This window comes from Enhydra lutris, unplaced genomic scaffold (genome assembly GCF_002288905.1).
Source record: "Enhydra lutris kenyoni isolate GAN:26980312 unplaced genomic scaffold, ASM228890v2 scaffoldscaffold59, whole genome shotgun sequence".
NCBI lineage: Eukaryota > Metazoa > Chordata > Mammalia > Carnivora > Mustelidae > Enhydra > Enhydra lutris.
Window position 1 is genome coordinate 12,788,308 of NW_019154143.1, and position 23,234 is coordinate 12,811,541.

At 42.8% G+C, this 23,234-nt stretch overlaps 1 protein-coding gene across 1 annotated transcript; it reads left to right on the forward strand.

Annotated features, from left to right (window-relative positions):
- The first annotated feature begins 440 nt into the window (after positions 1-440).
- Positions 441-12,639, forward strand: LOC111158406. Its single transcript, XM_022520398.1, has 3 exons — positions 441-510; positions 889-1,254; positions 12,317-12,639. Exons 1-3 carry the CDS (start codon positions 462-464, stop codon positions 12,637-12,639), a joined length of 738 nt encoding a protein of 245 aa, XP_022376106.1. The 5' UTR covers positions 441-461.
- Positions 12,640-23,234: the final 10,595 nt, after the last annotated feature.

The following is a 23,234-nucleotide window of genomic DNA, read 5'->3' on the forward strand; positions in this document are numbered from 1 at the left end:
ATTTCCTTAGTATATTTGACACACAGTGTCAGATACTGTGATTCTTAATTTAGCATGTGTAATGAATAGCTTTCAAACTCATCTTAAGATTTATGATATTATCTTTTATTGTCCGTTTTGTTTTTTTCCTGACTTTATTCATTTCCACTGGTTTAACTTTCTGAATCATTCATCAGCAGGATTCGTTAGGAGGGCCGGCATTTTCAAGAATAAGATTCAGGATTGCTTGGCTCGCACTCTAAGAAAATATCAAGGGAGAAAACACATGAAAGAGTAAATAAAATGACAACTAGTAATATACAGGACATGGGCTATTAGTCGTAGTTCTATCACAACTTGTCATCAGCACCCAAGTCCATCCATAGAGTTCAGGGTTTACTAACACTACCATTGTTACATAATAATTCTTCCAACTGTGGTACAAAATCTCACTCTAGGACTCAACAGTTCAGCTTCTCAAAATGAGGTTCCCTTCTCAGCTCCTGGGGCTGCTGATGCTCTGGGTCCCAGGTAAGAGCAGAGGGGGAATGAGATGGGAGATTGCGGTGGGGAGGGTGAGCTGTCTGGGTGCTGTTACTCCCTATGTGTGTTCTGTCCAGGGGTGAGATTTCGCTCCAAGAGAGGAATTTAATTTTGAAATCCAAGAAAATTATGAGAAATTAAAGCAAACAAAGAACAGTGCTTTAGTGAGATGCGAAAAAAACAAAAAACAAAAAACTGTAGCCACTCTGTGCTCTGCAATTCTTGGGTTATCCATGGAAACTGGATATATTTACAGTAGGAATCCAATCACAAAATATGATTTAGCCTAATGTAAATGAAATTCAAATTCACAATAATGGCTCATAATGTTTCTCCATAACCTGAACTTATCTCTCATTGTTGTAGGATCCAGTGGAGAGGTCATGCTGACAGACTCCACTCTCACTGTCAGTTACCCCAAAGAGCTGGCCTCCATCTCCTGTAGGGCCAGTCAGAGCCTCCTACATGGTAATGGAAACACCTATTTGAGTTGGTTCCGGCAGAAGCAAGGCCAGTCCCCACAGGGCCTGATCTACAAGGTTTCCAACAGTTTCACTGGAGTCCCAGACAGGTTCAGGGGCAGCAGGTCAGGGACAGATTTCACCCTGACAATCAGCAAGGTGGAGGCTGAGGATATGGGAGTTTATTACTGTGAACAAGGTACACATGAGCCTCCCACAGTGGTTCAGCTGAAAGCACAAACCTCTCTGTTTGGCAGTCCCCACTGGGCATGTGTGTTGCCTGAGCAGGAATGGGCACAGCAGAGGCTCTGAGCTGGCATCAGAGGCAGGTGCTGGAGAACACAGGGCAGTAATGTGCAGCTGAGTGCTCTGGACCGAGTTTGGGCTCCTTGGCAGCAACAGCCTCAGTGGGGCACAACCAGCTCCAGAAGGGACATGATCAGCCTGTGGGCTGAGCAGTGAGCTGGAAGGCAGAGCTGCCATGAAACTTAACCTGACACTCCTGGCTTTTGTGTAGGGAACAGGAACAGTTACTCCACCTGAGTGTCAGAAACCTGAGCCACATTTGTGGCAACACAATTACATACATTTTTGAGCTACGAAATTCTGTGATATTTTCAGTAGGATAATATTTGATATTGTTCATAATTTATTATTGCTTATTTTCCCACTCTCTGAATTTCTTCTTTCCCAGTTACACTAACTGTTTTTGTGCTATATTCTCTAGATAACATTCTATGCACACTAACCTCACAGGAAATATGGCTGAGAAGGATTAGTAAAACTTTTTCTTCAAGCTCCCAAGCAGACTTGTAAACCCATAGCAGATATAAGCTCCTAATCCTGTAAAGACGATGTCCATATATATAATGAAATATTATTCAGCCATAAAAAAGAATGAAATCTAGCCATTTGGCACAACATGGATAGGCCAATAGGATATTGTGAGGTGAAGTAAGTCCAGATAAAGGCAAACATCATATGATTTCATTTATATGTAGAAATATGTAGAAATCTGGCTTCTAGATCAAGGTCCTGACTTTGCCATTCAAATTTTAATCCAGAGAAAAAAATCTCACGAAGGAGAAAACACTAGCTCTCGGTCTATCCTTGTGCTGGAACCAATGCACATCATTTTTTTCCCAACATATTTTAACATAAAAAAAAAAAGACTTCTAGTAAAAAACCAGGAGCAAAGAGCAGTCTGCTTTTGTCACTAGAAAACATTTTAAATTTGGAAAGAACAGCAAAACAGATTATAAGAGGGAGGCAAACAAAAAATATGGAAGACGGGAGAGATAAAGGACTCACCACCTGGACGCCTTCTCCCTCAACCCTTGTCCTCTAAACCACAGAGATACGCAGTAGCCTGCCTCTCTTCTAAAAGTGCCCTGAACTTCTGTGTTTCCCTGGGAGCCTACTCACAGACCTTCTGTCACCCCCTTCTGCCTCTTCTAGACTTCTAGGTCTGCCTAGAAAGTGGAAGAACAGTGTTTGAAATCAAGATAGGTAGACTACACCACTCTAGGATCACTCCTTATTGCAGACAAACACCAGCCCCAAAGTCTCTCCTTGTTTCTGGAATATTTTAGTTCCCGCCTCCTAGAGCCTCTCTCAGCCTGTCACAATTCCAGGTGGTTTCAGTGTATTCAGTATATGACCCTTCCATTACCTGCTCTCTCAGTTGTTTGGCTGACCCTCCTCCAATTGTCTCTTCCCCACGCAATCTTGATCAGTCACTCTCATGGACATGCCTTAAGAGCACCATCAGAAAATCATGACAAGTTCTCCATCATTACAATCCTGAGCATCTCAGGGACGCCTGGGTGGCTCAGTTGTTTGAGCCTCTGCCTTCAGCTCAGACCATGGGGTCCTGGGATGGAGCCATTCTCAGTGGGGAGTCTGCTTCTCCTTCTCCCTTTGCCACTCCCCTGCTCATGCCCTCAGGTGTTCCCCCCCCCCCCCGCCCAACTAACTAACTAACTAACTAACTAAATAAATAAATAAATGTTTTAAAAAATGTTGAGTATCTCAGCCTTGACCCATTCTAAGAACTCTGCAGCTCAATCCACTGGGTATGCCACTGCCAATAATTTCTGGCTTTCATTACAGTAAGACCTGATACTATAGGAAAAATATATGTTGTGTTTCCATGGAAAATTTGGCATCTCTGTAGCGTACCTTTCCATGTTATCAGGGTCCAACCCTGGTCATTATCTTTGAGCTATCTTGCAACTCTTTATGAACTGTTGATAACTGATAGATGGATGATTCTGCACTGTCTGGTAGTGACTTAACTGACATCTTACCTCTCCTTGGAGAACCAGCCTGCTTCTCTGCAGTTCATTCCTTTTGACTTTTCCTTTGACCCACTTACATCTTCCTAGTTCCCTCACAGCATATGAGTAAAATAATTCAACATGTGTTCATCATTAATATCTCTCAATGAGAGTCATAATTTTACTGTTTTCTGAAAATTAGCTTTTAGTGAACTTTTTAGTGACCTTCCTATATTTTCTTCTCTTTAAGCCCTTGATAGTCTTATTTCCCCCCTTCCTCAGCTGAATTCCATGATCCTTCTTTATAACAACTCCCTATATGCAAGTTCTTGCTCAGCCTTCCATTGTTTCATTTCATGTAGCAAAGTCCCAACCCTCCACATGCCTGCTGGAGGAAAACACACAGCAATCCTGACTGCTCCAACTTTGATTCATGACCGCTTACCTCCTGAGGCCCTTCACCCTGCCCCACAATCATACTTCACTTCCCTGGTATCATCAGTCTTCACTCTTTTTCTTTCCTTCTTCAGGTTCTAACAGCTCCTCCTCCATCCTCATTTAAAGCCAAGTATGCCATTTCCTATTTCCTAGGTCAAGATGGTCAGCACCCCCCTGAACTGAAATGTGAAAGAGAGGAAGGAAATGTGAGCCTTTCTACATCAGGAGTATCCATTGACCTTCCTGGTTCAGCCAACTTTAAGCACACAAGCAAGCCAGGCAAGATCAATCAAGATCAATCAAGCCTGGGCCCATATTAGCAGAACTGCACAGCCAACCAATAAACAAGACAACAAACATGCTACCATTTTAAGCCACTGTATTTTGTGGGTGATTTATCAAATGATGCTAGCTAACTAATACATCATCTGATTTTAAGTTTCTACTCACTCTTACTCAGCAAGCTTTTATTCCCTTCCTTCCATTACTTTTCTTTATAGCCCCTCCAACACAACATATTAAATGTTTACTGATGCCATTGATTATCGCCTGGCTCTCCTAGCTGGGGTGAAAGCAGATGTATTTGCTCTGCACACAGAGGAAGCCCTCAGAAAACATACTTTGAATGAGAGAAATGGATCCCTTAATAGCAATCCTTAAAGTAGGTTTCTAATTATTAAGAGAAGCTGTTTCATAGGCAAATGCATTTGGACCACACTGACCAGGTTTGCTGAGGTCTTTCCCGAAGCTATAGTACATCAACCCATGTATTTCAGAAGTAGGTGAGGAAATAATACTAAAATGCTCAGAAATTCTCCATTTTCACACAGACTTGGACGTGCTCATGAAATGTTTTCCAAGGGACTCAAGTTATGGCACACATAGAGCCGTGATTTCCTTCAGTCACAAGATTAGACCTGAATGCCCAAGGGATGACATTAAAGAAAAAGGTGACAAGTGGTGGAAAAAGGTGCTGAGGCACAGCATCCCATGTTCCTAAAGTGACAGGGTTGAAGAGTGAGGGCATCAGCGCGCCTGGGTGGCTCAGTCTGTTGAGTGTCTGACTCCTGATTTCAGCTCAGCTCATGATCTCAGGGATGTGAGATGGGGCAGGCCCAGGTCCCCACTGAACAGGGTGTCTGCCTGAGAGTCTCTCCATCTCCCTGGCCCACTCCTCCCCAGCAATAAATAGATAGATAAAAATCTTAATAAAAAAAAAAAGAAAGAATTGCCTTTGTGAGAATGAGTACGCCTGGGAGAAATGGAGAAGAGAGAGAAGGGAGGTAGGAAACGAGCTGGAGCCGTAAAGAATGTCCAGGACACTGCCCAGGAAGGCTGGGAAACAGGGCCCGTGGAAGGAAAAAGCGAGAGGGACACTACCTTCCACGTGGGAGATTCTGAATAGGAGAGCTCAAAGGTTTCATCCTGGGAAGGTTCAGAGTGGGAGGGTGATGGAGGGTTAAAAAAGGGAATAAGGAAATAAAAGAGAAATGTCCCAGAGTCCAAGCGGAGCAGGAAGAGAGAACTGATCCCGGGGTGTAAAGTTCATGGCCCTTTGTCAGAGGCTAAAGACAAACCTTCCTGGCTCACTTCTGCCATGGGACCTTGGGAAACACGCATCTTCCTGGGACACAAAAACTCCTGGCAGCATCCCTATTACAACTTCACAGCATTTATCTTCATTAACCTCCCACAAAGAGGGATGCAGGAGGGATGACTGGGTGGCTCAGTTGAGTTAAGCCACTCAGTTAAGTGGCTGCCTTCAGCTCAGGTCATGATCCCAGCATCTTAATGGAGTCCCTCATTGGGCTCCCTGCTCAGTGGGGAGCCTGCTTCTCCCTCTGTCTCCTGCTCCCCCCGCTTGTGCTCTCTCTCTCTCTCTCTGGCAAATTAATAAATAAAATCATTTTAAAAAAGGGGTGGGGGATGCAGGAATAGTTCGACCCTTAATTTTCTGCTGAGCCTTACAAGCCCTCCAAAGAGTAAGTTAGGAGACGTGACTTCTTGGGCAGATAGGGGAACAGACATGTTCAGCCCTGAGTGAAGAGGAAGCAGCTGGTGCAGCAAAGCCTCCCTGACCCGCGGCCCCGGGGAGCAGGTTTGTGTTTGAGGCTGAAGCACTGTGGGCAGATAGCTATAATACTGCTGGCAGTAATAGTCCCCCACATCTTCGGCCTGGAGGTTGCTGATGGTGAGGGTGAAGTCTGTCCCAGACCCACTGCCGCTGTACCATTCAGGGATGCCCGAGGCCCAGTTGGATGCAAAATAGAAGAGGAGCCTGGGAGCCTGCCCAGGTTTCTGCTGGCACCAGGCTACATATTTGTTAACACTCTGACTGGCTCTGCAGTTCATAGTGACCCATTGACCTGGAGCCAGGGAACCTGGAGACTGAGTCATTGTGATGTCCCCATGGGAACCTGCAATCAGAAAAATGGTGATACAGTCACATTTTATCTCAGTCACACTGAAATATGTCATTGCAAACGTGCTTCCTAATGATCCCACATGGCAGTACATCATTGGGTCTATTTTGGAAATAACCAGTGTTTCTCATTATATATCTTAAAAAGTTGTTTAAAATAACACTACTCCAGAAGGATTATGGCACTTTTCAGCTTCTCACCTGAGACCCACAGCAACAAGGATAGGAGGACCTGCCTTGGTGACGCCATCTTGCTGCCCCTGCCTGCCCGACGCAGCTCAGCTCAAGTAGCAAAGGCCCCTTTTATACAGCCTGAGCCGCTGGTCTGGGCCTGGAGGGGCCTATGCAAAGCAGTCAGGGAGAACAGAAGCAAATCTCATAAGCAGTGGGTTGTGAAAGTACCCAGTGGAAATGTAAGGAGCCAAAACTAACTCCAAAATAGAGTTGTATGACAGGAACACACAAATGTCAACTTAGAAGCTCTGAGAACAACTTAGTTCTAAAATGACAAACTGCTACAAGTCTGAATGAAGAGCTTCCATTTTCAATTTAAAAATGTCTTTAAATGGGTTCAGTTTCCAGAAATGATGACTTGGCTCTTCATATCAATAACCCTGGTAAATAACAAAATATGCTGGGAAACAAATAATGGGAGGCAGGGAGGGGCAAAAGAATTGGAAGGCACAAAAAGAAAGTGGAGCACTTTGGGCCCAGCTTTTTATAAAACTGCTGACTGGAAAACATCGAGCTCTGAAGCCATTTTTCTCCTGCAGATGGGTAAGGACATGGCAAACACTTGAGCATTGGCCCTGGAGCTTACAAGGTCCAATGACATGAGAGATGGAAGACAGGCCCAGAATTTCCTCACTCCGGGCGACATGTGGGACCCTCATTGGATTAGGGGAAGACTGAATCCTGAACTTTAGTTATTCTATCTTTTCAGTTCAATATTTTTGTTTTTTTGTTGAATTAATCAATGAATGAAATATAGGTGCCTTCAAGAAAATTCAGTTCCCTCCAGTGGTTTGAGAAGTCAGCGCAGGGTTGCTTGGGTACCATATAAACTTCCCTGCACCTTTCCTCATCCTGCTGTTTCTTCTTAAGCAGAGGGAAAAGGGCAGGGGTGGAATTCCCTTAAGACACCAAGCACGCAGTCCCAGTGAATAGGGCAGAGGCTGTGGAGGCTTCAGGCACACTGCAAGTCCAATCACAACACTTCTGCCATCATTCCTTTGAGTGGGGCAGATGCCAGAGGCTTCGTCTGTCAAGTGGCACCCTGGCTGTTCCTTGGGTCCCCATGGCCCCTGCACTGCTTCGTGACATGAGACATTTCCTAAACCCAGACAAAGCCTGTATCAAGTAGACCCTGCCTGGGGATCCACATCTCACCCTCACAAAGGATCAATTCTCTCATCACTCTGCCCCTCCATTTGCCCCTGATGATGGTTAATTTCATGTGTCAATGTAAGTAGGCTAGGGTGCCCAGTGGAGTGGTCAATGCCAGTTTAGATGTTGCTGCCAAGGTATTTTTTAGTATGATGAACATCTTCATCAGTAGCCCTTATCACAAAACTGAGTCCCCTCCCGTGCTGCAAAAAAGATTCACCACAACCTTGTTTCACTTTCTAAAGGAAAGAAAACTTTATTATTATTACAGAAACACTAATAGAAACAGAAGAGGAAAGGAATTTACACATACAGGAAGGGAATAGTAGGCAGGAAATGAGAATAAGGCCACTTTACCTCATATCAGGTACTTACAACAGAACCACCTCACCAGCTGGGGAAGCCCTGTGGAGACAGCCAGATTGCAGTCCCAACTAAGAGGACTGGGTGTAGCATCCTCCCCTCAGGGGACACTTCCAGGGGACCATCCCCTTAAGGGCCATACTTATAGGGCAAATAATAGGGTTTGAAATTAAACATTTGTTCACTTACGTGCAGTTTGGAGCAAGCTGCACATTCACATTGTCATGTTTCTGTATTTTCACGGAGCCCAAGCTATTTGCTTCTACCTCCCCTCCTCGATCCCATTCTGGGGGACCAGCCCTGCCTGGAGCAGGAGGGGATAGGAGACAAGGCTGTAGCTCTTGGCGTCCAGAACAGAAGGGCCAGACCTGGAAGCTGATATCCCTGATGAACATTGATGCAAAAATCCTCCACAAAATGTTACCAAACCAAATTCAACAATACAGTAAAAGGATCATACGCCATAATTAAGTAAGATTTATTCTAGAAATGCAAGGATGGTTCAATATCCATAAAATAATCAGCATGATATATCACATGCTGTATCACACATATATATCACACACATATATCACAAAATTAAGGGTAAAAATCATAAGATTGTCTTAACAGATGCAGAAAAAGTATTTGATAAAATTCAGTATCTAGTTACCAAAAAAAACCAAGGGTTATAGAGGATATGGAGAAAGAGGATAAGGAGAGGATAAGGTGAAACACCCTCAGGTGTTGTTGTTGGAGATGTGAATTGGTACAGCCACTATGGAAAACAGAATGGAGTTTCCTCAAAAACTTAACAATAGAACTACCCTATGATCCAGCTATTCCACTATTGGGTATTTGAAAATATATATGCACCACTGGGTCCATTGCAGCATTATTTAAAACAACCACGATATGGAAACAACCTAAGTGTCCATTGACGGATAAATGGATAAAGAAGCTGTGTTATACATGTATATGCACACAATGAAATACTACTCAGCCATGAAAGGGAAGGGAATCTTGCCATTTGGGACAACATGGATGAAACTTGAAAGTAATATGCTAAGTGAAATAAGGAAGACAGAGAAAGATATTATGTATAATATCACTTCCATGTGGAATCTAAAAAAGTCAAATATATGGACACAGAGAGTAGATTGGTGGTTGCCAGGGGCTGGGTGGTGAGATAAATAGGGGAGATGTTGATCACAGGGTATTAACTTCTGTATATAAAATAATTTCTGATGGTCTTTTGTACAGCATGGAGACTGTAATTAACAGTATTATATCGTACTTGAAGGTTACTAAGAGACTAGACCTTCAATGTTCTCACCACAAAAAGTAAATAAGTAAAACAAGAAGGATAATTATGTGAAGGTTGCATTAACTATCCTTATGTTGGTAATCATTTCACAATATAAACATAGATCAAATGATCACATTGTGTAAAACTTAAACTTACACAATGTTATATGTCAATTATATCTAGAAAAAAAAAATGTTGACATCATTTCCTTCTGGTCCCCATGGTTTCTGAATAGAAATCCTCTGTCATTCGAGGTGTTTTCCTCTCTGAGTAGGTGTGATTTTTCTCTTTCATCCTATGATAATTTTCCTTTTTCTTTAGTGCTCAGAAATGTTAATTCGATGTCTCTTGACATGCATTTCTTCAGGATTATGCTGTTGGGGGTCTGTTACATGTGAAAATTTTTGAGCAATTACTTGTTCAAAATATTTTTCATCTCCATCCTCTCTCCCCACTCTTTCTAGGATTCCAGTGGCACAAACGTTAGATCTTCTGTTTGGTCCCATGTATCCCAGATACTGTGGGGTTTTGTTGTTGTTGGTTTTGACTTTGGGGTTTTGTTTTGCTTTGATTTGTTTTTAGCTAAGTTTCTCATTTTGGTTTAGATTGGGTAATTTCTTGCTTCTGATCTTTCCTCCTTTATCCTTTCACTCTCCTCCTAACAGACCCTTCCTAGCCAGCCACCCCCTACGGCACCCATATCCTTACTTCAGGCCACTTTCCCGGCCACATTAAGTCAATGACCATTTGTGCTCTTTGAGCATCTACTAAAAAAACCATCTTATTTCATTACGGAATGGTATGGGAGCTATCCAGTTTAACTTACATCAACATATCATGGGAATCTGGGCAGAACCTGGAGTCCTTACTCTGCTATTAGCTGGTTGGCAGGCCCTGCATCTTTAATCACATGTGGTAAGAAACAAAGACAGGAAAGCTATTACAATGCAGTAAAAAGTTTTTATTATACGCATAGTCCCCTGGAAACAGAGCACACAGCATGCCACCCGGCGACACAGGTAGTACCGAGGTAAAAAGAGCATACAGAGAGAAGTACTGCTGGCCTGTATTTTTTACTGTGTGTTTCATGAGGAGTAATGGAGAAGCAAAGTCAATAAGCTACTTAGACATAAGATTGGAGAGTTTGAAAATTTCAGCAGGCTGCAGACTATAGCTGTGCTCCTTGTCCTATGGTACCCAGGGGCAATTTGGGTAGAGGGAAATGTCACAGATTGCTGGTCTCATTGATAGGAAGAGAGTAAGGATTTGGACTCAGGATTGTCTGGCTTGCATATCAAACCTATGCCCCTGGGCAAGTCTTTTACTGCCTCTGAGAATTAGCTAATTTTGGGAGAGACAGTCCCTTTCTGGTTAGAGCAGCAAGAATGCATAAATAAGAAAATGCATTAAATATAAAGCCTCATGAGGGTGAAAATAGAAGCTCATGCTGGGGTGTTTGGGCAAGAGTGGTAAGTAAGTATTGTGGTGATCTGAAACCCTTGTCCCATAAATCGTGTGCCCGCTGAATCTGCTTAGATCCAATACTAAAAAAAATACTATCTCCTTTCTGAGATTGTCTGCTGCTGGGCTCCACCCAATCTTACAATCTGGTGTGTCTGACATTTCTGGTTTAGGAAGATCAGCTCTGTCACACAGTTAATTGATGTGCCATGGACAGGTCTACTGGGGCTTGTGCTATGCTAGGAACTACTTGTTGAACAGTGAATAGGTTGTTTTTGAGAAGGGCCAATCTTGCCGAAAAACCGGGAAGTCTATGCTATCGATAAGTCTTCATCTTGGCTTGCCAGCGTGTCCACAACGTCCTTCCCGGACACAGATGCATGTACCACCAAATGATAGGAGAGGTCATAGACCCACTTGCATTGAGACCAAAACCTGATACAGAGTCCTTCCTGGCTTTGCGTCCACTCTACACTAGTGACTTCAAAATTAGCTGATAAATGGAATGGTGTAACTTATCCAAGTGTGGAATGTGTTGTCTCAACACTCAACAAGGTAGTGTGCTTCAACCTCAGTGGTGGGAGGTACAAGATGCAAGCACTTGTCCTTTACCTCAGAGAGGATGTGCCCGCACTCCTCAGATATCTGTACCCCTGACATAGCCACCAGGGAGGAGACCCAAATGAATTTTTGTAGGGTGTGATCCCACTGTTGGAGCACATGTGTTTTTCCAAGTTAGTGAAGTCCTCACCACTTCTCGCTCATGGTGTGCAATTAACAGGATGTAATTTATAGAGTATGGCCTGGCGGGATGCTCTGGGGGATGTTTATACAATGCACTGTAGCAGAGAGCAGTGAGTTAACATAGCTATGGGACAAGACTGAGGATTTGACCGGCTCTTCACTGCAGGTGAAAGCAATGTCCACCAGAGGACTGCATTACATCATATGCCATGCCCCCTGCTGGTAGATCTTGTATTTGGCCAAGCATGGGGTAAGCACTTTCAAAACCTCCACATGGCCAGAAGAGGGAGACAACACACCCAGAAAAGAATGGGGCCCGGAGGGGTATTCTTCTGATAAGCTTAATTATTGAGTATTTTAAGCAATACGAATGCCCCATAATTTGCATATATTCTTCCTCTTAGATCTGGAGTGCTTCTGCCACTCAGAGTTTAATAACAGAGTCTCTGGGTGTGTGGCAGGAACACACTGGACCCATTGAAACAGCAAGATGGTTGACTCCATCACAGCTTCTTGGCCTTCTGCTCCTCTAGGTTCCAGGTGAGAATATTTGGACAAAGCAGATTAAAGTGGGGTATGATTTTCTATGCCTGATTTTCTTTCTTCATTGGGAATCCTTCCATAGATGAATTTAGTGTATTTTATTTTATTTTTTTTTTAAGATTTTATTTATTTATTTGACAGACAGAGATTACAAGTAGGCAGAGAGGCAGGCAGAGAGAGGAGGAAGCAGGCTCCCTGCTGAGCAAAGAGCCCGATGTGGGGCTCGATCCCAGGACCCTGGAATCATGACCTGAGCTGAAGGCAGAGGCTTTAACCCACTGAGCCACCCAGGCGCCCCAGAATTTAGCGTATTTTAAAAATAAGAAGTATTCTCTGTCCCACCTATCTAGATACTGGTGACTTCCATGTACATATCCTGAGGCTCTGCTAATATTTCCTGTGGTTTCAGCCTCCCTTGGTGAGACTGTGCTGACCCAGTCTCCTGCCGTCCTGTCCATGGCTCCAAAAGAAGGAGTCAGCCTCACCTGCTGGGCCAGTCAGAACATTAACAAGTGGTTAGCCTGGTATCAGCAGGAGCCAGGGAGAGCTCCTAAGTTCCTGATCTATGAAGCATCCAAGTTGGAAACTGGGGTCCCATCATGGATTAGCAGCAGTTGGTCTGGGACAGACTTCACCATCACCATTAGCAGCCTGGAACCTGAAGATGCTAGGACCTACTATTGCCTGCAGTCTAACAGCTACCCGTCCACAGTGCTACAGGTCAGAACCTAAACCACCAGGGAAGCAGATGTGACGGGCTGGGCTGCCCCTGCTGGTCCTTTAATGCCTGCAACTGCTCAGACAGTTTCTCAGAGGCAGCCACAATTTGGAGGTCATGGGGACTTTGGTAGAATGGCAAGGAGGATGCTCGGCCCCCTGGCTTACTCCCTTTCCCCCAGATCATTACACCTGAGGACTGTGGGTGATGGCATCCGCCTGGATTTATAGAGCAAAAGAGAAGCCACTCTAGGTATTCCAAGCAGGAATTGCTTCCTATAGGGAAGTAGTGTCTAAATTTCACTCTTTAAAAGGCTTGGGGATATAGTAATAAGGGAAGTAGACACGAGAAATGGTGATTCCTCAGTGATCCCCCGTAAGTTAGAGAATTTATACCATTGGAGATACAGGCTGCCTAGCCACATGGTCCTCAGGCCTGTCTAGGAGGGCCAGTGATGGAGGCCCTGATGCTCTACCCCTGCAGACCCTCCCCAGGTGATTCTCTGGTCCCCCGCTTATCATTCACCTGCCTGCAGGTGCTGATGGAAGGCATTGAATCCTTCTCTTCTGACCTCCAGATCTAGGGTAAGGTGCCTCGTGAGCAACTCCATTGGGAACCAGAGAGGAAAGGGGGCTCTGGGAAATGTGCTTCCAGAAGTGATTTTGGTGATGGGGAGTTGACAGAAGTCAGCACGGGATGGTCACTGTTTTTACATCTCTCAGAAGTTGGCCAGTTAGGGGAAGACCCCAGAATATGTTTGAATATGCTTCTAGCTATCATCATTAGGTCATAACAAGGAGATTTTGTTAAGTGACAGAGGGAATGGAAGAATGAGGAAATTGTGTCATGTATATAGAAATAACTTGACAATGAAGGACTTTTGTGATTAAAAAAAAAACTAAATGTGGATGAAGCATTGTTTTTTTTTAATATAAGAATACCTTGTTGCTTAAAATTCTCTATTACCATCATCATCGACAACCCTGAAAGCTTGTGACACATGTGAAATAACTGTCTCCACCTGATACCTACTCACAAGGCTCTCCATTTTAACAAGATGGCAGGAGAGCTGTGTAAGGTTTAAGATGCTCTGTTGTACAGCATTTTTACTTTCCCTAAACTAGTCTTTCTTTAATTTTCTATTTTCATTTAAGACATTTCTATTGAAAGCCACATGTTGAATTAAAGCCACAAGTCAAAAAACACTCCAAATTTACTTTCTAATTCATACAAAATTAAATTACAAACTTCTTTTTAGACTGTAAATTTGGAAAAATATAATTATTTGGAAACAACATGACCACATAACCTAAAAAATAAATAGAATAATGATTTGGGGATGGTGAGGAGAGCAGTGGGCAGTGCTCCCGGTGGTTCCAGCAACTGCATTCTGCTCTGGGTCTGTTCATCTGGACAGGAGCTGCTTTGGGGAAGGGCTTGCAAGGCTCAAGGATCAAGGGACTTTGTCCTTTGAAAGCTTCCTTTCTTGATGACACAAATCCCAAACCTCAGGAATTCTAAAATGAAATTTCTCTTGCAGGCCTGTAATGGAATTCATCCACGGGATGGACTTTGAATCCTATCTCTGATAAACGCTCTTTGAAGTAGGCAAAAAAATGGAAATGCAACCAAGCAAACACTACTACTACTACTAATACTGCTACGACTAACACTAGTATTGCAAATACTAGTACTACTAATGTTAGTAATAATACTTCAGGCACTACTACTGCAATGCTACGACTACTAATAAAATGAATAAACATCAACAACTACACTGTCAACTGCCATTGAGTGAAATCTTGAGGAATTACTATGTGTTGAATAATGTATGAAGGACTCATTCATCTACCGCAATTCATCTCACAATAATCCTCTAGAGATGAAAAATCAGGAGTTCTCAGAGTTTACATTATTTGACATGCCAGTGGTTCTAAAGGAAGAAGACAGAAAAAGAATTTGTTGTTTTGACTCCATAATTTCTACTCATCATTTAACTACATTCATTAAAAAAAAATAGTACAAATAAAAGCAGGTCAAGATAGAGACTGTCTCTAGCATCCCAAAAGCTCCCTCAGTCTCCTTCCCTGTCAATTCCATGCCCACCCCCCACACATATACCGCGAGAGGCCACCCCTCTTCTGTTTTCTATTCACATTGAGCAGACATTCTCTGTTTTTGAACTTCATATAAGTGGAATTATACAGTACGTACTTTTTTGATGTCTTGCTTCTTTGGATCATGTCCTTTGAACTTCATCTCGTTGTTGGTGTGGCCATAATTCATTCCTTTCCTGCTGAATAGTTCACTATTACATAAATACATCACAAATAATTTTTTCTTTTTTTTTCACAATTAATTTTTTCAATCATAGGAATAGTACGGAAGTCTTGTGACATAATAGGAAAAGTAGGCAAGGCTCTGTGTATTTCAGGCATTTCTTAAGACAGTGTCCCTTTTATTTTTGGATCATCTTTGCACACATTACACAGCATGTTCTAATAGAGAAAATATCCATGAAGCTATTTTTACCATCAATGCATGCAACATACTTTTTTTTCTATTTTATTATATTATACTCTGTTTTAATCTATAAGTCTAACTTTTACTATTAAAACATGCGACTATGACACTCATTCCTTAGCCCATAAACAGATAGAATCCTTCATTTTATAAAATACTGCCCTGGGAGATCTTTCTCAGTGTGACATTTTATAGAGGCCCGAGGCCCAAAACCCTGAAAGTAGCCTACAGCAGGTCCCCCAAATTGATGGGTGTAATTTTCCTTCCTGTGAGTCATGGGTCAAATATTTAAGAACTAGAGAAAAGAAGGAAAAGATAATATTAGGATTATGAAAGAAAGAAGAACAACCCATGATGTTTTAACCTTTTTTGGGTGAGGTTTTGATACTGGGTGGTAAAAAGAAACACAATGAACAGGTCCGGTAGGCTTGATGGAAACCCTGAGCAATTAGTATAGATCAAAACAAAATAATTCTGTGTTTAGAAATAGTGATTTGGTTACTGAAAAACAGCCCTAGATCTTAATGTGCCTGTGGATGAGACTTACTTGGATTAGTTCTAAATTTGTCTTCCATGTGTCTCTCTATGAGGTTCCTCAGTATACCTATGACGACCATGATTATGGGAACACTGAACACAGTAGTGATAATAATAAAATAAAAAATAAAATATGTTATGTGTTTGATACATTGCCAAATACCTTACTTTTGTTTAAACTGCAAACAGAACCATTGTTGTCACAGTTTCAAAGATAGGGAAACTTAGGCAAAGGGAAGTTAAGTGAATGGGGTCAATATCACACTTCCATAAGCAATGCAGCTTTGTCCCCTGCCCAAATGGGGTGACTTCAGGGACTTCACTGATAATATCAGAACCTTTGGATGGATAATGTCTGACTGTCAGTAAGCTCTAACTTCTGATGTGATGACTATTCACGTGGAAGTTGGAGTAACATTGATAAAATTGCTTCCTTGAAATGTACAAAAAGGTTGGGAAAGCAAGAGTTGAATGGCTTCCGTTTTCTACTCAGTGGGCTTGTGCCAAACACCATCTGGAGGAGTTTAAGTGATAAGTAAGGCAGGAGGACACAGGAGAGATATCCTTCCCTCAGGCTGAGCCCTTGGCATCCTCTGACATCACCACCTAGGGATAGGTTGCTCAAGGGCAGAGAAGGGGAAGTGAATGGTCTCGGGAGCTGGAAGCGCAGATGGCCCTTTGCAGCCAACCCTGCTGTCCAGAGCCCATGTCAATGCCTGGGTCAGTGCTCTGGGGGGAGATCTGCCTCAGTTAGGACACAGATCGAACCAGGGAAGCCCCAGATATCTGCAACACATCTAATCATCAAATAGCTTCTGATAAGCCTAGAAAAATAACTAGTACAATTAAGGGGAAAAAAAGAGCCACAATAAGCAATTCTTTGTGCAAAGATGGTAAGTAATTACATACAAAGGGGGTAAATTTGATCAGTAATGCAGGAACTGCCCATGAAAATCTCACTGTGTTGTTACGGCACAAGCAGATGGGCTAATGTTGAGCAAACTGCCAAGATTATGTTGTAGTGAGGCTGAAGAGCTAGTGGACATTTCACGCGCTGCTGCTGAAATGTGTATTGGCACATTCGTGTAGGAAAGTTTTTTCTGATTATCTACAAATGAAGAATATATGCACACCCCAGGACTCTTTTAACTCTGATATACCCAGCAGAATTGAGAGTGTACGTGCTCAAGGTATGTCATGAGAGCATTGCCTATGACAACCCCAAACTGGAGACAGGCAGTTACTGATCTAGAATGGACCGGATGCTTCAATTATGGTATTTGCAAACATTTTTATCCCCTCTGTACTTTATCTGAGTGGTAGTTTTGAAACCTGTGATAATTTCAATGCCGCCCAAATTACCAATCTTTTATATGGAGTACCCTTCATGTCTTATCTGAAAAGCCATTTCATACCTCAAATTGATAAATATATTATGACTTATTATTTTTCTCAGCTTTATCACTGTACTTTAGTTCTATAATCTATCTGGATTGGGTTCTTGGACATGATACAGAGTAGGGGATCAGATTTCATTTTTTTTTCAGTAGGATTGTCCACTTGAACCACCCCACTATATTCGAAAGAATGTTCCTTTGTTAATTGCCTTAGGAGCCACGTGTCACAAATTAAGTGTCCCACTAGATATATATCTGTTTGCAGACTATGTTTTATTCCTTTGGTCTCTCTTATATCTTTGTGGCAATACTACAGTGCCCTAATTACTGTGACTATAAATAAGTCTTTCCAAAAAAAGATTTTATTTATTTATTTGAGAGAGACCAAACATGACTGGGGTTCGGGGCAGATGGAGAGGGAGAATCAGACTCCCCACTGTGCAGGGAGCCAGACGCAGTTCTCATTCTCAGGACACTGAGATCATGACCTGAGCAAAAAGGGAGATGCTTAACCAACTGAGCCACCCAAGAGCCCCATGTGTATTTAAATAAGTCTTAATAGTCAATGGAGTATTCTCTCAACATTGTTCCTTTTCAGAATTGTCTTGGTTCTTTTTAGCTCAGAATTCCCTATACATTTTACAATGTGCAAAAAACGTATTTGTTGAGATAGATATATTGAGTCTTCGGGTGCATAAAAGCATAATATTTCTCCACTTATTTAGGTCTCCTTTACTTTCTCTTAGCAAAATTTTATTATCTTTGGGTCTGTATGGTGTGTGGTCTCAGTAGGTAACAATGCATGTCCTCTCATATATACATTCAGCTTACAATTTATTTGTAATTGCCAAGACAATAAATTATTTTCAAAAATGTTTGCTCCAGGGGCACCTGGGTGGTTCAGTGGGTTAAAGCCTCTGCCTTCGGCTCGGGTCATGGTCCCAGGGTCCTGGGATTGGGCCCCGTATTGTGCTCTCTCCTTGGCAGGGAGCCTTCTTACTCCTCTCTCTCTCTCTGCCTGCCTCTCCACCAACTTGTGATTTCCGTCTGTCAAATAAATAAATAAAATCTTTTTAAAAAAGTGTTTGCTCTATGTCTGTCTCCATTACTAAAATTCAATTTCTCACTTGGACAATCTGCAATTGCATTAACCATGCAAAAGTCAACACAAATACAGGGCTTAATTTAATTCACATGAATGTGTGTATGTATTTGGATCTTCAGAAGAAGTACTTTGGGATGAAGGATCAGTTTCTCAGAGAAAGATTCCCTCAGGCACATGTCTAATGACATGAGACCCTTTGTGGCTCCCAATCCCAGCTTCCATGGCAAGGACACTCAGAGTATCATTTCCTTCCACCTTCCTCTTGTCAGGTGAGGCACAGAGCAGCAGAAAGCACAGCAGCAGAGACAGAGATCCCAACTTGCTCTGAGATCTGACCTGCCCCATTTCACCAGTCCCCTCTGGCCGGGACACATGAAGAGCCGCTCAGCAAGGTGAGGACCAAAGCAGATTCACTTAGAGCAGAAACTGCATGGTCTGGACACAGACTGTTCTTCCTCCTTCTTCCATGTCAGCCATAGGATTGGATATGCTGAAGACACATGTAGTTATTTCCTGCACAGTGACAACCTCGGCCAAGCTGACCAGGACACGGACAGGATGGTCCCTCCCCGCACCGTTCTAGTGGCTGCGAATGAAGCTGGAGCCATCCTAGAAGCAAGGCTGGGAAAATCCTACAGACATGAGAATACTGCAAACCGGAAATGTATTTAAAGAGGTACCAAAATATAAGATTTCAATCTCTTGCTGTTGTTCCTTATCGCAGTGAAGTTAGAGTGTAAAGCCTGAGTGAAGAAGTGTGAAGGTCATTATTTGAATATAAACAAAGCCTACTTCTTTCTTTGGCACAGCCTCCATAAGATCTCAATAGAGCAGGGTTCAGAGAGCTCCCAGGTTGGTGAACACAACCACACAGGGAGGGTGACACATCCCAGCTCCATGGGGACAGAAGCTGCTGCAATCAGCATCCTCTGTCCCCGCTGTGTATCTCTCCATCTAGCTCCTCATCTGAACCTTTATCATATTTTTTAATAACCTGGGAAACATAAGTAGGTGTATCTCCAAGTGATGTGAGATGCTCTAGTAAACTAATCAGACCCAAGGAAAGAATCATGGAACCCAGTGTCTACAGCTGGTCAGAGACAGAGGTCCCTTCTTCACTCCCATTAGACAATGACACTCCCAATAGCCTAGTTCTTCTCAAGTGAGAGTCTCCATGACACCCTGCAGAGCCATAGGCAGCTGCTCTGGAGGATGAAGTATGGACACGAAGCCACTGAGAGCAGACCCAGAGCCAGGAGGCTGTGACCCTGAGGAAATGCCATCTTGAAAGTGCTTGGCGTCCTCCACATAGCGGGTCAGGGACCACCACCTGGCATGTGTGCACTGGAGCGACTCCACCCTCAGGTGGTTCCTTGTGCGCAGTGTCTGCGACAGTGGTGACACCTTCTCCACAATATGCAGGGACATCAGTTTCCTCCCTAAACATACACATGGGATGGATATAGCCCTAGATTTGAGGTCTTCCCTGAACAAAGCTAAAGTCCTTTTTCTTTCCTGTCACAAACATAAAAAATTCCTCCAATGAAAAACCAAAGTCCCAGAGTGATGACAAAAATAATGTGATGGACTCTCCTATACATTCCATAAAGAACAAAAATAATAATGAAAGTAAGGGAATCTGAGGAGAAAGGAGGAACCACTATGAAAAAGCCTGCGCCTCTGCAGGTGCATCACACGTGCATGAAGGTACAGCAGGAAAGGAAGCGATGATATCCCGGGTAAGGATCTGACCTGTGTGTCCCCAGTTAGGTCCACTATGGAGGGTGACCACAGGGCTGCGCCACCTGGGGGGCTTGCTTAGACTTTTGTTCTACAGCATCCCAACTCCACTCCCCCTCTGCCCAATCCTGCATTCTCCTTACGCAGTTGGTGATGTCAAGAACATTCCCCAGCCAGTGTCACACATGCTATATTCGATGTGAGTCTGCTTTCTGGGGAACAATGCCTGTGACCAGTGATGTCAGAGAGTAGCACAGATCACATGGTCAGAATAACCTGCATAGGCAGAAGCTGTCTATTTTCTCCATCTTCTAAAATGGAAAGGGACAGAATGATGTCAGAAAGAGAGAATGTGGCAGTAGGTAATTAAGCACAGGTTATGAGAAATTAAGTCGATGTGCTGACCCTAAGAGTATGTTGTCTCTCTAACTGGAAAACTCTAGTTCATGGTTCCTGAAGCCCAAAATCACAGCTTCTGACTCAGTTCCTGGACCTAAGTCCGTTCCTACTCTCAAGCACATTGACTCAGGGGAAGGCCAGGTCTCAAACAAAAGACTTTAAGGTTTTACTATAGATGTATTGAGAAAACCTTGCTTTTTATTTTCCCTAAGGCACTTGGGCTTGAGCTCAGAATGTGTCCTCTCTGCCCTGATGAGAAAGCTCTCTGTTAGAAGGACACATGGGGGACGGTAGTTGTCTGGTGGATGAGACAAGGGAACAAGCTTTCCACAGAGAAAAAGCAAACACACAAACAAGTAAACAATCCATCTCAAATTAAAGCAGTGGAAGAATATTTGTTAACTAAAAAGAAAGCTATAGGAGTTCATGAGAACTCCTCAGGACAGAAGTTCCATCCTTCATAGGAGACACTTTGGGGTTGGGGATGCAAACTGCTACACAGAGTTAAGAGTTTATTAAAATGAGGGATTATGAGGAGGCCTCTGGTCAAAGAGAACTTCTGTCTCACTTTCCCTGATTAGAGTGTGGTGACTGGGGTCCCTGCCCAAGGATTAGCACTGATGCAGGAATAACCTTCACATCCAACATAAGACATGCTCCCATTTCTTCACAGGACTCACATGAGTCTCAGCTCTAGAAAATTTATTTCCCTATTTAGTTATTCCAAAATGTGCAAAGAAAAGAAATGACAATATTGGGAAGGAATTCAGATTATGTATACAGAGATCAGGGCTCTCAAATAACTTATAAAGTCAGAAGATCAGCAGATTCACATATATATAGGAGCTGCCTGGAGCCAAAACTATTCTCTGTAAGTTCATCCTCTAGTGGGTGAATATTTGAAGTTATTTAGAAAAGGTGACCCATTTCAGTCACAGGTCCCAAGAATCTACCCAACACCTCCTGTTGGGGACACTCCCTCTGCTGGGTGGCAGAGAGAACTTGTATTTGGACTCAGTCAGGACATAGGTCTGTTGTCCCTCAACTTCACCAAAGCATTATAAGTTTGTGCTGTTTGGCTTGAGAAAATGTATAGATCAAGTTCTACAGAATGTATAACAGCATCACACTCCCCACCCACACACCCTGACCCCAGAATAATGGACTCACATCAACAAAGCAGCAAGAGAATTGCCCCAAGGGACACAAATGACACACTGGCTTCCAGTTTTATGGATTCCAAAGTGACATCCCATGGCAAAGAGACAAAAAAATGCAACAAAACCCACCTGCGTAAGACCTTGCTCATTGACGTGACTGTGGTCAAGATTAGAGACTCCTAGAGTCTTGTTCCCCATCTGGACCTCATGGAGGTTCTTCTTACATCCCTTACAGATGCTGATGATTTCTGTGTGGTGTGCAGTGACCAACGTTGATGAAGTCACTTTTATTGTCCAGGGTACAACAAAGTTCCTACAGACACAGGAGATAAAGACTCCTTTTAGCAATTAGGAATAGTCTTCCTTCAGTCTACAGGTAGCAGAGGAAAATTTCCAAGTCTTTTTTGTCAACAAAGAACTTTTAGAAGGTTTTGCATTTTTTAGGTATTTCAGGGCAAGAAATTATGAGATAAATAGCCAAACACAAAAGGAGACTTTTAAAGTTTTCATGTTAAGTTTTGTAGGAAATAGTAATATTTTTGAAGTTAAAGCATTCTTAGGAATACGTTATACAAAACATAGTTTCAAAACTGATACACAGTAAATAAACATGATGGATGAATAATTTTCAGCCAAATTTCCATACATTTAGGTTTCGCATATGATAATGGGTAATGTGATTCTGATTTTCTTTGGTATATTTGACAAACAGTGTTAGATATTGTGATTCTTAATTTAGCATGTGTAATGAATAGTTTTCAAACTCATCTTAAGATTTATGATATTATCGGGGCACCTGGGTGGCTCAGTGGGTTAAAGCCTCTGCTTTCGGCTCAGGTCATGATCCCAGGGTCCTGGGATCGAGCCCCGCATCGGGCTCTCTGCTCGGCAGGGAGCCTGCTTCCTCCTCTCTCTCTCTGCCTACCTCTCTGCCTACTTGTGATCTCTGTCTGTCAAATGAAATGAATAAAATCTTTAAAAAAAAAGATTTATGATATTATCTAAAATTGTCCTATTTGTTTTTTTCCTGATTTTATTCATTTTCAGTGGTTTAACTTTCTGAATCATTCACCAGCAGGATTCATTAGGAGGGCTGACATTTTCAAGAGTAAGATTCGGTCGCCAAACTGTGGAAAGAACCAAGATGCCCTTCAACGGATGAATGGATAAGGAAGATGTGGTCCATATACAGTATGGAGTATTATGCCTCCATCAGAAAGGATGAATACCCAACTTTTGCAGAAACATGGACGGGACTGGAAGAGATTATGCTGAGTGAAATAAGTCAAGCAGAGAGAGTCAATTATCATATGGTTTCACTTATTTGTGGAGCATAACAAATAACACGGAGGACATGGGGAGATGGAGAGGAGAAGCGAGTTGAGGAAAGTTGGAAGGGGAGGAGAACCATGAGAGACTATGGACTCTGAAAAACAACCTGAGGGTTTTGAAGGGGCGGGGGGTGGGAGGTTGGGGGAACCAGGTGGTGGGTATGGGGGAGGGCACGTATTGCATGGAGCACTGGGTGTGGTGCAAAAACAATGAATACTGTTACACTGAAAAAAAAAAAAACAGTAAGATTCGGGATTGCTTGGCTAGCACTCTAAGAAAACATCAGGGGAGAAAACACATGGAAGAGTAAATAAATGACAGCTAGTAACATATGGGACATGGGCTATTAGTCCTAGTTCTATCACAACTTGTCATCAGCACCCAAGTCCCCCCATAGCGTTCAGGGTTTGCTTTCA